The sequence below is a fragment of the Dermacentor albipictus genome, chromosome 6 (assembly GCF_038994185.2).
Source record: "Dermacentor albipictus isolate Rhodes 1998 colony chromosome 6, USDA_Dalb.pri_finalv2, whole genome shotgun sequence".
Lineage (NCBI taxonomy): Eukaryota > Metazoa > Arthropoda > Arachnida > Ixodida > Ixodidae > Dermacentor > Dermacentor albipictus.
This window is the reverse complement of record NC_091826.1, coordinates 74,882,714-74,898,653: the sequence shown is the minus strand read 5'-3', so window position 1 is coordinate 74,898,653 and position 15,940 is coordinate 74,882,714. Positions and strand designations below refer to the sequence as shown.

At 47.5% G+C, this 15,940-nt stretch overlaps 1 protein-coding gene across 2 annotated transcripts in view; it reads left to right on the top strand.

Moving 5' to 3' along the window:
* The window catches only part of LOC135897124 (calcium-activated chloride channel regulator 1-like), a 594,363-nt gene that overhangs the window by 467,581 nt on the left and 110,842 nt on the right, over window positions 1–15,940 (top strand). The window contains exons 11-12 of one of the 2 annotated variants that reach the window (XM_065425692.2): window positions 8,739–9,026; window positions 10,005–10,316. In XM_065425692.2, coding sequence (XP_065281764.2) covers window positions 8,739–9,026; window positions 10,005–10,316 — 600 coding nt within the window. The remainder of the gene's footprint in view (window positions 1–8,738; window positions 9,027–10,004; window positions 10,317–15,940) is intronic. The other variant, XM_065425694.2, reaches the window with a different exon arrangement.

Genomic DNA, 15,940 nt, shown 5'->3' with positions numbered 1-15,940 from the left:
AGTTTGTCCTCGAATAAGTAAGTGACCGAAGACACCTCAGATTGCGGCCAAAGTAACACAGTTCTTGCGCACAACGGCCCTGATGGTGTCTCGGGACTCATCGGAGCCCAGTGCATAGATGTCGCATTGCGGCGTGAGTACTTGGCGGTTATATTTCTATGTGCGCATTTTCAGAGTTTTGTCAATCGCCGTTGCCTCAGTCAAAAACCCATCTACACCCTTCGGCGGATAGCGGATCAGCAAGGCGAAAAGATTTTGCTATATGCCGCATCAGTAAAGCGGACCTTTTTCTCCTCGAAGATTTGTGGGTCGGCGTGCCTGAAAAGACGGGTCATCTCTCCCGTTGAGATGGCGATGGTCTCTTTGGGCAGTAAGCCTCGGATTTCCACCAGAACTGTGTCCCTTTCTTTTCGGACAACGCTCGTGAAGGTCATCAGGGCGTTACTGCGGAACAGGTTCGACTTTGTAAGGGTGGACTTCCGCTTCTGGAACCAAGTCCACGCGGCATCATCCAAAGAGAAGTACACATCGCATAGCTTATCCTCGGAGGTCTAGTTGCTGAAGGTTGAGATCCTTTTAAATATTTCGAGCCAGGTTTCCGAATCCTCTGACGAAGCCCCACGGAAGTTAGGCGGCTCCCTGGGTTGTTGGTGCACGATAGATGTTAGGGCTGTCATTGGGGTTGCTGACTTAACCACGATCCTCCTAGTCGTATCAGGTGCTTCGGGGCAGTTCATGTAGTCTGCGGTTAGCTCGCTGCTCCTTGACGACGTTGGTAATATCTTCGGATTTCGGGCTTCGATCGCGTCCTTGCGGGGCGTTCGGTACAGGACTTCACTATCACTAGCACCTCCATCAGATGTCACGTAGTAGTGATGGCGAAAAGTACAGCAGTGAAAATGTGATTAACTTTTTATTGGACGAAGCTGCGCCCAGCAAAGCAAGTTACCCTGAAAGTACAACGGTAGCGCGGCAGTTACAATCGGCGATCGGCGAAATATTATATGCTGGTCAAGCGCGTCGGCTTCTATACATGAGTCATCGAGGTTTCCAGAGTAATCGGGGGTGCCCGCGGGTCTTCCAGAAAGTACTACACAATTCGCATCGCGTATACAGTCAGAAAGTGCTAGTTTTGCTGACAACAGACAATTGTTGTCATAGAACCATCGATAACATTCCAGTAAGTTCCAATCACGCAGGCGCGTCTTGCGCTGAGCGATAGCTTTCAAGTTTTAGTGGGCGAAATGTAGCAGTCCCCGAGAAAGCGATAAGTACACGTATAAATATACTCAAAAATCGCACGCAGATTATTAGTGTGTTGCATCGAACGACGTCCTCAAAGCAGCCGACTACTTTTGGTCTCTTGGCAGGAAGGCAAAACATTTCAAGCGCTTGCTCGAAAGCGGTGGCACAACGTCGCGGTCAGATTCATCCTTACACTAATAGATAAGCCTAAACAATATAACTAAAGTTATACGCAAATAAAGCTGTGACACGATAAAAATTAAAGACTGAACCGGAGATACGTACAACGTACACATCCTGCCTCTAGTCCGGGCCCCAGCACACCACTTGCCAACCCGCACGTATAGCGCTTTATCGCGGGCGTCTGACGCCGCGGATAGCAGCCTGTTTCATGCGAAGCATATTACGAGAGCTCAACCCAGCTCCTCAGGCGCGGCGGTGTCGCCTTCAATGACCTTTGACCCCATGCCATACCACGTGACACCGTGACGTCACGACATAGGAGAAACGGGGCTCCAACTCGCGCCGTCGCGGCGGTATATAAGCAGCTGCGCTTGTTTCTAGGTGGCTTTGGCTCAACTCTTGCAAGATGGGCTGGGTGGGAATCGAACCAGGGTCTCCGGTGTGTGAGACGGAGACGCTACTACTGAGCCACGAGTACGATGCTTCAAAGCGGTACAAAAGCGCCTCAAGTGAATGCGGTGTTGCCTTAGAAACGAGCTGTTTCTAGGCGCGCGTCGCTTGCTCAGGCGCACATTTCGTTGCCGCGCCGAACGCTGCGTTGCTCGACGCTTACCGCGTCCAATGCGGGGCGCGTAGTCGCTGCGCCGTAGCCCATTTGCTTACACCCCTTGGCGGGTCGACGGGAACGCTGTCGCGTTCCACTCTTGAAGGCGAAGCAGAGTAACGCATGAGTTGTTTCTTCGTCTAGCCGAGCCAAATATAGCCAAGCAACAGCAGTTCACCAGGCTAGACAGTGGTTCAACAACTAAAATAAAGGCTAGTATGCTTCGCATCCTGGGCTTAACCTTAGCTAAGCCACAGCCATTTTTTTCATTTCTGTATGAAATTAGGTGAGAAAAAAGTTGAGGCGATCTCAACACAATGTATTTTGTAAAGGTCAGCGGCTATTGAAGCGCTACCCGCCGTGGTTGCTTAGTGGCTATGGTGTTGGGCTGCTGAGCACAAGGTCGCGGGATCGAATCCCGGCCACGGCGGCCGCATTTCGATGGGGGCGAAATGCGAAAACACCCGTGTATTTAGATTTAGGTGCACGTTAAAGAACCCTAGGTGGTTCAAATTTCCGGAGTCCCCCACTACGGCGTGCCTCATGATCAGAAAGTGTTTTTGGCACGCAAAGCCCCATAATTTAATTTTTTTTTATTGAAGCGCTATCCGCTACGTCTTCAAAGTGAAAGCTCTAAAAGCTCAGATTGCCGTCGCCACCATGCTGATCATTGAGAGGCCTTAGTGAAACTCATGCAATAGAGAGCAGTTCTATGTTAAGAGGTTTTTGTGGATTCGCCGTGCCCATAAGGTCACCTTGCCTAAACCAGTGTTCTTTCAAAAATTATTGCTCAATTACGAATAACAATCACCCACTGGCACTACAATGCAGGTCGAAACATCATGGCTATACAGGGGGCTTCACGTAGCTTATGCCAAGTATACTAAGTACTTGGCACAGCTAAATTAAACCAATGCCGTTACGTGGCGCCCCTTAGAGTAGTTTTTTTATATTCCGCTTCATTATTTAATTCAGATGAATTCCGCCGAATATTTACTATCCATTTACGGCCAAGTGCGTTTCGTTGTGCTGTGGAGCGGGTTCAGAAACGACCGATCATATTTTCTGTAGCAACGTACAAGCTGCGTGACATTCTTCTGCGTTTAAAGAGAACCCACGAAATGTGAAATCAAACCATGTGACTGCGCTCGTGCGCTGTCGTATTTCAGCGTTCTATATCGCAGTTCGTACGAAAGAACCGTGTGCGGACCGTGTCATAGTGAGCGTCCACGGCTCCAGGCATCGGCTTCACAGTGCGTTCACATCTTTGACAGTGGCACCAAAGAGGAAGGCATTCAATAAAAGCAGAGATTGCCATAGAGCCCAGCGGCCAAATTGACTGCAGCGCACCAAGCGGATGGTCTTAACTCCTTGCGGTTTCGGTATTGGGAGCACGTGTTTTGCACGCTAGCTGGCACGCGCTGAACTACTCGGCGCCTTTTTCTTCTGCTGCTCAATCGCGCGTGGTCTGATTTATTAAAATAATTGCGAACGACCTTTACAAGGCTACATCGAATCTGTGCCACGTGCTATTTCATAGAGTAGGCGCGAAACGCCTTGTAAATAAGGAAATGTCTATTTTACTCATTCCGGGCTTTTTGCGCGTTCATCGAACGTTGTGGCACCAGGTAAGCAGAAGTACTTCCTGTACGAAGCTCCATCGCATGGCATCAACTGAAGAAAGTAAATTACAAGCATGGGTCACTTTGCTATTTGGCCCTTATAGGAATACTGCGTGTCGAGGTGAAACATGTGAAAGTGTTGAATGGGTGAAATTACAAACAAATGCAATTCGCTTTTGCATACATGGCGTCGAAGATACCCCACTCAATCCAAGACGCGTACTATAAATTATGAAGAAAACATCTCACTTCCCAGCGTTCCCCTATTCCCGGGCATTATTTCCTGCACTGCAAGAGCACAAATGCAAGCGCGAATGCGTGTTTCCAAAACAACTTGGCCTCAGCCGACGCGATTGTACGCTACCTAAACAGAGGTGGCCACAACACAGGCTCTCAGCCAGACCATGCTAGACGCTCGCAGAATGCCTTCTGCTCGCACTCAAGAGAATTTCGTAGTTGCACGGCTCCTTTTCAGTCGCTCAGGAGACAGCATTTTCTAGTTCTTGGTTATTGCACTCCTCGGCGTTACCTTTTGCGCGTTGTGCCGGCGCAAGCAAAACACTCCACTATTATTAATCTTCGGAATCGCTCGTCGCGTCTTCGACAAGCGTGAGTATCGGAAGAAGGTATATGTTGCGAGGCCATAGAAAGCGTCACAGACTTGTCTGACTAAGATTCAGTACACACTAAACTTACCTTCTCACCACGACCAAGCTGCTTTTCGCGGCTTCACAACGCCAGGTGCTGTGAGCGTGTCTCAAAAGTATCCCAAAAATAACGTACAGCATGAAAGACAAGGACAAAGGAAGAACATGAACAACTATGCCACTGGATTCGCAGATTTATTTATTGTCACACCTTTGCAAACGCCACAAACCTGCATTTGCTCTCCTTGTCCCATTTCTCATTTCCTTAAAGCGCCAGCTTTGAGGCCAAACCCGAAAGGCGTGCGAGCTGTCACCTACCATTTCGCTTTGCCGATATAAGCAAGCTGCAACGTGTTTTCTGGACGCACGTGAGACCCCAGCCACGAGCGAAACAGACATGTCAAGTGAGCGCACTGTCGCCGCCGGTCAGGCACAAGCGAAAGACGAAGACGAGCAGTCAATTTGAGCGGCGCTCCAGGTATCGTAAGCCGCCGCAAAGATACCGAAATGACAGAGCACAACACTACGCGGTGCTGGCGTCAGTCGAAGCCTGTCCCATAGAGAAAGGGATTAAACAAGGGCGGACACTCGGCGAAAATTGGAAACAGGAAACACGTCACGCTACACTTTTAACATCGACGAATTGGGGTCGCGAGCATCGAAAAAAAGAAGAATGTGAAATGAGAGTAACAGAAATTGTTTTATTTTTTTTATTCTTTCCCAGAAAAATTAAAGATATCGGCGTATAAATTAAATTAAACTTTGCGGCTTACTTCCGTTGCCTAGCGACAGGCGAACCGGCGAATGACGAGCCAGACATGAGCCAGATGTTTGCGTCATTCGGCAGACACACTGCCGAAGCGGGAGAGACCGGCCGCGTATGGGAGCGTTGGACTGTTCGGGCACCCGTCTGCCTGTTTTTTCTATTTTGGGATTTAGCCTGATTTGGTGGCCTCCCGGCGAATTATTGCGTTCATACGGAACTTCGACATGGCAGCACTGCACTATTGGACTACGGCAAGGTGAGAAACATTGTTCGACAGTCTGTGCGACGCACTTCAAGCAATTAGGCTTACTGCCGGGCCACTAGGCTAGACTTGTGACGCAGTTAACGAAAAACAGCGTGGCCGTCGTGGAGCAGTTAATTTGAATTAAAGAATGGTACTGGGAGATGTTTGCGACGCTTCCCATAAGCCCCAATATTGTTTTAACTAATTTCGGTAGTTTTTGGGCACGATAGTCGCACAGGGTGCTGTGACGCAGTTTCGCGTGTACGGAACTTTACTGCGACAAGTTTTGGCGCTTTCTCTGACTGCCAACATTATTGAAACTACTTTCATAACCTTTTGGGCTACCTTTCGAGCGCAGTGGGCGCGCCTGGCGCTGCGACTCGATTAGCGAAAATCAGCTCGGCCGTGGTGCGCGGTTCCTCGCTTTAATGCACTGACAAGTTCATGGCGCTTTTCTTTCTCTGACGCCCAATAGTGTTGAAAATTATTTTCGATACTTTTATGTTATGAGGCCCGCTCGCCGTGCATGTTGTGACGCAGCGCAAAGCAGCTCGGCCGTGGTGAGTTAGTTTGGCGCGTACTGAATCTTACTGCGACAAATTTGTCGCAATTTTTATGTCCCCGCAACCATTTAAGCCTTCTTTCGGTGCCCACGCTTGTCGAAAACGCGATGAGCAATCGTCAAGAGTGATAACTCGGGAGTGCGTTGCTTGCGCCTGCAGAACGTACAAGTGATAAGCCAAGGAGATCAAACGCCAGGAACTAGTAACTCGAAAATTCTGTCTTCTGAACGGCACCCACGCATGTTCTCTTGAGTGCGAGTAGAAGGAATTCTGTGAGCGTCCAGCATGCTCTGGTTGAGAGCCTGTGTTGTGGCCACCTCTGTGTATTCGTAGCGTACTTACGCGTTGGTTGTAGCCAAGTTCGCGAAACGCGCCGTTGCCCTCGCATTCGTGCTATTAAAGTGCAGGAAAAAAGTACTGGGAAGAGGAGAATGCTTGGAATTAGAATGTGTTTGTGGTATGTACGGTATCGCTTGGGACGAGTCGGTTATTTCCTACGCCGTCTGTGTAAATACGAACTGCTTTTGTTTGTAATGCCGCCCACTCACCACTTTCGCACGCTTCGCCTCTACAGGCATTATTCTTAGATGTTAATACCAAAATAACGCTTGTAATTTTTTCAGCCCCTGTCGTCTGGTGGAGCTTCCTGCGGAAACTACTGCTGCTTACCTGGTGCCACAACGCTGGATGAATTCACAAAAGCCCGCGACGAGCATTTACAAAGAATACAATAAACGTTAATTTTTCTACATTTCACAAGGTGTCTTGCGTCTTTATGAAATTGCACGTGGCACATATTCAATAGAGGCTTGTGAAGATCGTTCCCAATCAATTTTACTTAATAAATAATTTGCAAATAAATATTAAATGAGAAATAAATATGTAAATAAATATTTGCTGCAAAAGCAAAAAAGAAAGAACGGAGCCGGCATGACGCGCACCAGCTGGAATTCAAAACGCGCGCGCACAATACCGAAACAGGAAGTGTGCTTCAGGTTTTAACATCGACGGCTTGGTGCGCTGCAGTCAATTCGGCCGCTGGGCTCTATGGGAGTGTCCGCTCTTGTTGTATTCCTTTCTCTATGCCTGTCCGGCCACGCTGCGGGGCATTCGTGTTAAGCGTGGTGACGGCTGTACGTTGCCACAAAAAAAAAAAATGGATCGGTCGTTTCTGAACCTCGTCTACAACACAACGGAATGCACTAATCCCTAAAGTAAATATCAGAAATATTGCATATTCATCTTTGTTAACAAGTTAAGCGGTATATAATATTTACGCTATGGAGCACCAGATGACGGCAAATTAGATGTCTTTGGTTTCATTCAGCTGCGGCTAACTAATCTTTTTTTCTAATCCTTGGTACAAGTTACGTGAAACACGCTGTATAAAAATGTCCGACGGCATTTGGCTACAGGCAGCCCGAGCAGGGTTTCTTATGTGCCGTGAGCTTGGGTGTTGTGGTTGCTCGGTTGTGTAAAGCACGCAGGTGCACGCTCAGCCTCAGCCTGGTGTAGTTTGAAATGAGCAGCCATTGGACAGTTCCTTCTTGCCATTTTGGAGACGCAATTCAACAAGTACTTTGCAGCACTGTCGAGAGCACGAGGCGTACACAGACAATATCCTTGCGCAATGGAATATAGTTCTCGGCGTAATTGTCTGATTATTGGCAGCTCTAGAAATATTTATTCTTCTTCCTTTCTACTCTGTTAAACAAATGTACACCATTTGTGGTGCATATTTGCCACACAACAATAGTTGTCCTCTGCCTTGCTTGCGCTTCCTTTCTTGAAAACGCTGCGCTCGCTACTTTCCTGTCGAGAATGCTCTGTCCTGCTGATAACGCGCATGCCGTTCACGACTTGGAAGTACCGGGCTCACAGCGTTAAAGAAAATGCGGACAAGACGTGTGACGATTATTCTCACGTGGCAAGATAAGACCCAAAGGGTGTGATTTTGTCTAAGAGCGTACTTAATACGGTACAGCCATACGTGACATGATAGGAATTTTGCGCGTGGACGTCATATACCGAGAATTACCGTGGCTGTCATATCCGGGAACCGTGATAGTCTGATCTGGAGAACATGGACTAAGGAGAATGGGGCACCTGTTCTATACACTTCAGGAAAATGATGGCCGGTCAGAATGTTTGCCAGTACTACCACTGCCAACCTTTTAAACAAAAGCACGGGTTAAATAAAAGACAAATTTTAGTTATACATATACACATGCGAAGTATGAAAAGCGAAGTGGACAGTCTTGAAATATTTCAGTCCCTAAACGTTAAGTTTTCTTCAATAGTATTAACAGAAACTTTGCTAACAAACACTCTTTCGTTCACTGTTTGTTGTGAAAGGCCTCATATGTATTTTTATGTACCATTCCTTTATGCTGCCTGTTCTTGCTTCTTTTGTTTGTGTCATGAGTGAATGAGCTAGCCTTTATGCAATTCTTTTCAGATCATTAACCGCAAACGCACAGCCTTCATCTACCACGTGTCTAAATAAGTAAACTGATAGTCAAACTCCTATGCCTTCCCAGTCTAAGAGCTTGCATACTTCGTCTGAGGGCATGTACATAACTTGATTTATAATTTATTCGATAAATAATTCAATGTTCCTTCACGGAGGAGCATAAGTCCCTTTTTGCTGCGTAAGAACCTTTCAGCACACTATATGGGCACTAAGGCAGCATGATTGTACACAAAACAAAGCAGAGTTTACAAAATCTTGCAATACGATTTTATGTGCAGTTCCCAATGAACCGATAGGATGTTCTTACAATATTAAGCCAAAATTATTAACCGTCTTTTTAATATGGTTATTATAACATTACCAGTATATTGATCTGTATTTAATACTGCAGGTGCTGAAGTCTTCCAAGCAGAATGCAGACGCTTCGCTTATCGTGCTTTTGACTGACGGCCAAGAGAATCAGCAACCGTCTATTGAAGAAGTCTCGCCGGAACTGTCAGATACAGGCATCGCAGTTCGGACTATGGCGATGGGTGACGAAGCTGAAGAAACACTTGAGGAATTGGCAGCAGCAACGAAAGGGAAAAGCTACTTTTTCCCGGACCGTATCAATAATCCATCGAGGGCCTACATTGAAGTTCTCACAAGTCACGCCCACAAGTCGACGCACCATTTGTCGGTCAGTATCCTTTTATACAGCAGCATAAATCAGCTATACAGCAGCATAAATCATATTGTATCGCCGGTTCCTTCAACGCCTCCGTGCAATGATTTTGTAGGAGCGGTAACATTTTTTTATGAAGCTCGCGCAGCCACTAGAATTCGTTGATAAAAATATGCATGTTGTGGTCGTGTCTAGAAAAAAAATGGATGCACACAGTTTGAACTTGTAGGGCATGAAGTTCAGGACCTGAGGACGTTATAGGCGCAATGGTTCAAGAGCGTAGATCATGTAGCGGCTAATAGGAAATTGCTAGCTCCTCATTTTTGTGTATAGGCGCTATATGACACGAGCAAAATGTTTTAGTGTTGGCCGTGCAGTGAAATATGGACCTCATTTCTTACCAGGAAGGTAAAGAGGTACTTCCTCACCTAAAGGCCCCAACTGCGTTTTGCAAGTGGACAACTCGCCTAATGTAGATACGACTCAAAGCATCCGAGTCAAATAGACGTCCAGCAGGTGGTCGTGCCCTGCACGCTCCGGCATCCTATACGCTTTCTGTGCTATCAGTGCTCGCAAAACGGCGCCGCGGTAGCTCAATTCGTAAGAGCATCGCATGCGTAATGCGAAGGCGTGGGATCATTTACCTGTGGCGGCGAGTTATTTTTCATACTCTCATTTCATCTAATCTATGATTTCTTTAATTCAATTATTAAGTAAATGTAAGTTCTCTATGTTCTCCTTGGTGTCCTTGTTTTTCTGCTTCTTATAATGTGTGTTCCTGTGTATGTGTGCGGGGGGGGGGGGGGGGCAGCTTACAGGCAGCTTAGAGATATATGAACAAAATCTCGGTTCTGCGAGACTATTTTTCATTTTCTACTGAAACAAAGGTGGCAGATATTGCTGGTGTTTATGACTAAATTCTAAACATGCGATGAGCCGCATGCGGAGAAGCTGAGTATTTGACGGCAATGTACCGGTACCTATGGCTTGCAGGGACTCACCACTTTCAACGAAACCGCGAAAGCTGCCGCCATGGTGCCCATTGAGGGCCGGGATGACACTACTAGCCTCTATGACAGAAACTTCATGCCGCCGTTAGCAGCGATCAAGGCCAACGCAGAAATGTCTTATGGTGACGCGCCAAACCATCTGCGCGACCTGGGTGTGGCCGAACGAGCGGAAATCTTCGATCCTGCTAACAGCGAGTGCTTCCAACAACTCGGACACGATTTGAGCATTATTATGCAGATGGCCTTTGTGGATTCCATCAACGCAGACGTGAACGACAGCCTTAACATGATCACTGTGAGTCGAGCTTTCCTACGGCATAGGAAAAAAAATTCATTAAGGCAGCCAAATGCTCCCCACCTATGTATCAGTCTACTTTCAGAAAGCGAAGTGCATTAACGCGCTTACCAGAATGAGCAGTAGGTGAGTAATGCGTTTCAAAGTTTTCAAACAGTGTAAACTGTCGCTAGGACTCCTTTGCTTGTGCATCGTTTGTTTCGTCATTTACAGAGTAACAAACAGAAGACCTTATTGAAGCCTATTGTTAGTGTTGTCTAGAGATGCAAAATTTCCGGAAATTTCGAACAATAGGAAAAAACCTGTTTCTTTCACGTTTTTTTCCGAAATTTTGGAAAAAATTGAAAGTAACAAATTTTCTTTAGCATATGGCAGTAGTTTGTTGCCAAATGTCAAAAGCCATAACTCTCATTATGTAAATAACAGAAGAAAAATGCTTTCTGCCTTTTCACAAACGAATGCAGGGTTTAACAGATGGAAGGCAGACCAGAATATCACCGCGAACGCATTCATTTCCCTGTGAATCGGTGCGGCTTCCTAGAATTGTTACGGCTGTTCAAACAAGGAACAAACACTGAAATGTCTCTTCTGTGGCTATTTCGTCGTGGCTTCGACTATGGAAACATTGATCAAGATGGTAAAACGATGAAGTTCTACCTCGTATTCAGAGTCAGTATCACTGGCTTCATCTGTAGCATTCTTCATTATGTTGAGGTGTGCATGTACAAAAACAAGCTATTGCACGCTTTCATTACGCAACCTGTTCTTACGCAGAGTATGAATGTCGGTGAAGTCGGACCAGTTCCGCTCACAAGCAGCTGATGATGGTGGAATCTGTAAAATGTTTCGAGCCAGAGGCATCACTGTGTTAATAGTGCAGATTCCCTCCCACCATGTTGAAGAGGGATGTGGTTAGATGAAGCCCATATTCCGGACCTTGACCATATGCCTGAATTAGTCCTGTATTCTGCCACATCGGAGTACACTTTTCCAACTTCTAGGTTTATGTGCGTGCTGTGCTCCGAGATCCAGTCAGACGCAGACAAGACTTCTTTGTTAGTCAGATTTTTCCCCTTGTATCTTGGGTCAAATAGGATTGCTGCACAGTGCACGGGATGAACTGTAAAAACTTTGCGTGTCTTTAAGGCTTGCGAAAGAACAGAGCGCTGCAAATTCGAGTGAATCTCCTCCGCTAGATTGTGACACAAATTTGTGACGTCTGACAACGGGGCGCCGTGACTTTCCACAGCTTTGATAGCCTTTGCGATGGGTTCGAGCAAAGTATTGCATAATTTCAATGCGACCCAGAACTCTTCTTCGACCAAAACGACCAGCCTAAGAGTCTTGTCGAACTTCAAGTTTTCCATTATAGCTATTTCCTGCAAGACCTCCTTGTTTTTCAAGAGGCTTTCAAAGGACAGACAGACACCACTTTATCTTGTCTTGCTTGGAAGATTCAGGCTGCAGCTCACACTTTTGCCGTACTTCGATTCCTGCCTTTCCTTGAATGTGGCCAACACCACGTGGGTTTTCTTCACGTATTTGATTATATCTTTCGCCTGCTTGTGCACATCGTGGATTGTGCCAAGAGTAAGGAGATCATTAATCAACAGATTCAGAGAGTGTGCGGCATAACCATCGCTGTAACATGAGGAAATCGCTCAATAACGAGAGCCTATGCCGCTTTCATATTGCTGGAATTGTCCGTTACCAGAGCGTTTACCTTTGAGCTACCAACCGATTCTATAACAGCACAGATTTCTTCTGCCATATAGGCCTCAGCATGCCTGTTGTTAGCGGTGTTGATTGACTTGAAAAACAATGGCGATGGTGTGCAGAGTAAAAGTTTATACCTGACTCTCCTTCGACGTTAGTCCAGCCGTCAGTGACAAGGGTGATGCATGAAGCCTTTTCAATAGAATTAGTCATGGATACGGTAGCCGCCTCGTACTCAGCCCCGAGCAGTGGACCAGCCAGGCTGTACCAGCTCGGGGGCTTGTAAGATGGTCTGAGTGCTTTAAATACTGCCTGCCAATGGTCATTTGTAACCAAGTAAAACGGTGAGTTGGAAGCATATATCGCCTTTGCCAACGCTTTATCGGCGTTCTTCTGCGCCTGAAGCGTCATCGAGTCGACGGAGTGAGTAACTCTTCTAGTCGCTGAGGCTTAGCTGCTTGCTGTGGTGCTTACTGCATCGTTATCGTCGCTTGAACTGAGACTGCTACATGAAGGGCTGCGAGAGCGGCTTCGCGGTGCCACTTCCTGTCTTGGGTATTTCACGCACCTAGCAGTGTGCTTCGAAAGGCGAGTGGCATTCGGAAAGGCGTAGCTGCTGTTGCAGTACTGACAGCGGGTCCCCGTTTCCCGCCAATGGTCTCCCCGACCGTGAAGTGCATCCACACGTTAGGAATTGGTCGTACCATTGCAGAATATGTTTCCACACGGCTTTATATGCGGACTTCCGCCACAGCTTGCACCAGCGTACGAGGGAAAGTCAAAATTGAACAATAACGGGCACCAAAACATGAGAAACCGAACCCGAACGACCAAGCTACGCTGACGCTGGAGCTGACATATGCCTTCACCTTTGCCGTGGGTGGGCCCGATATTGCACAATCTTGGGGATCGGCCCACGTACAGGGAGTGCTTAATGCGTTCACCTTTGCCGTGGCTGGGCCCGATATTGCACTATGTTCGGGATCGGCCCACGTATGGGGAGTGCTTTGCGCCTGCTTCACCCCCGCCGTGGGTCTGCCCAGCATTGCACATCTTCGGGATCGGCCCACGTATGAGGGAGTCCTTAGTGCCTTCTTCACCTCTGCCGTGGGTCGGCCTGACGTTGCATTACCTTCGGGATCGGCCCACGTATGCAGGGTGCATAGCGCCTGCTGCACCTCCGAAGCCGGTCGGCATGACATTGCACTACCTTCGGGATGGACCCACGCATGGGGAACGCTTAACGCCTGCTTCTCCTCTGCCGCGGCTGGGCCCGGTACTGCACTATGTTCGGTATCGGCCCACGTATGGGGAGTGCTTAGCGCCTGCTTTACCCCAACGCCGGGTCTGCCCGGCATTGCACAATCTTTGGGATCGGCCTAGGTATCATCATGATCATCATCATTAGCCTGGTTACGCCAACTGCAGGGCAATGGCATCTCCTATATTTCTCTAACTACCCCGGTCATGTACTTATTGTGGCCATGTTGTCCCTGCAAACTTCTTAATGTCGTCCGTCCACCTAACTTTCTGCCGCCCCCTGCTACGCTTTCCTTCCCTTGGAATCAAGTCCGTAACCCTTAATGACTATCGGTTATCTTCCCTCCTCATTACATGTCCTGTCCATGCCCATTTCTTTTTCTTGATTTCAAGTAAGATGTCATTAACTCGCGTTTGTTCCCACACCCCATCTGCTCTTTTCTTATCCCTTAAAGTTACACCTATCATTCTTCTTTCCATAGCTCGTTGCGTCGTCCTCAATTTAAGCAGAACCCTTTTCGTAAGCCTCCAGGTTTCTGCCCCATACGTGAGTGCTGGTAAGACACGGCTATTATACACTTTTCTCTTCACGGGTAATGACAACCTGCTGCTCATGATTCAAAGTGCCTGCCAAGCACACCCCAGCCCATTCTTATTCTTCTGATTATTTCAGTCTCATGATCCCGGATCCGTGGTCACTACCTGCCCTAAGTAGATATATTCCCTTACCACTTCCAGTGCCTCGCTGCCTATCGTAAACTGTTGTTCTCTTGCGAGACTGTTAAACATTACTTTAGTTTTCTGCAGACTATTTTTAGACCCACCCTTCAGCTTTGCCTCTCCAGGTCAGTGAGCATGCATTGCAATTGGTCCCCTGAGTTACAAAGCAAGGCAATATCGTCAGCGAATTGCATGTTACTAAGGTATTCTCCATGAACTCTAATCCTCAATTCTCCCCACTCCGGGTCTCTGAATACCTCCTGTAAACACGCTGTGAATAGCATTGGAGAGATCGCGTATCCCTACCGGACGCCTTTCTTTATTGGGATTTTGTTGCTTTCTTTATGGAGGACTACGATGTCTGTGGAGCCGCTATAGATATGTTTCAGTATTTATACATGTGGCTCGTCTACACCCTGATTCCGTAATGCCTCCATGACTGCTGAGGTTTCGACTGAACCAAACGTTTTTTCGTAATCAATGAAAGCTACATATAGGGGTTTGGTATATTCCGCACATTTCTCTATCACATGGTTGATAGTGTGAATATGGTCGATTGTTGAGTAGCCTTTACGGAATCCTGCCTGGTCCTTTGGTTGACCGAAGTCTAAGGTGTTCCTGACTCTATTTGCGATTACCTTAGTAAATACTCTGTAGGCAACGGACAGTAAGCTGATCGGTCTATAATTTTTCAAATCTTTGGCGTCCCCTTTCTTATGGATTAGGAATATGTTAGCCTTCTTCCAGGATTCCGGTACGCTCGAGGTCATGAGGCATTGTGTATATAGGGTGGCCAGTTTTTCTAGAACAATGCGCCCACCATCCTTCAACAAATCTGCGGTCACCTGATCCTCCCCAGCTGCCGTCCCCCTTTGCATAGCTCCCAAGGCGTTCTTTACTCATTCCGGCGTTACTTGTGGGATTTCAAATTCTTCTGAATTATTCTCTCTCACATTATCTTCGTGGGTGCTACTGGTACTGTATAAATCTCTATAGAACTTCTGAGCCACGTGAACTATTTTATCCATATTAGTAATGATAGTGTGACAGACAAAGCCACAAGAGACTTTGGTTGACGCTATTGATCTCTTTATATGTCGCTGTCCTGGCACGTTCGTCGTTCTCTTCTTGTGGGAGCCACCCCACATGCCTAGCATGTGGCGCCGAATCGCACCGAGTGCCTGTCAGCTGTGTCTATAGGCCGTGGCATTGCCCCCCTCCCTAGAAGCATCGTCTCGGTACGGAACATTGATGCATTGGAGATTGCCACGGGGATACTGTTAAAGGGGTGGAGACATCAAAATTTTCGTTCATGCGTTTGTTGATTCAAACGTTGCGTCATGCTTCAGGGAGCACGATACACACAGCGGGATTCATATATATCCGATAAATAATTTAATAATAGCATTATTATACCGAGCGATTTCGGTTTCGGTTTCTGGGCTCCGGGGGATGCTATGACGTCACAGAGGAGGAAACGCAACATGGCTTGGTCACGTGGGCCACAAAAAATAGTGACGTAAAACTATGCTGCGTCGTCTGCTCGCGCATACGCGTGCTCTGCCAGCAGAGGTCAACTGGCGATTCGAAGTGCATGTCGCGATTATTATAATTATTGCGAAGAGCGACAACAACGGTAAGAAAATATCGCGGCTTGTGAGAGTCGGTGATTCATTCCGAAGCGCCGTAAGCTTTAGCTTCGAAGTGAACCAGAAGAGGCCTAGCCACGATATCGGCGGCGCCGAACGATCAGAGGCGGTGAAGCTGCCGTCGGTGCACAGAGTGACCACTCCTCGGACGCTGATTGGCCGCTTCGCCGTACGGCTGCCGCACAAATGGGTCCCGAGCCCTTGCTCTCTACAGCTAGGAAATCTGGCCGTTCGCGAGCAAAACCGCCGTCGCACGGGGGCCTGCGAACGGCAAACGGC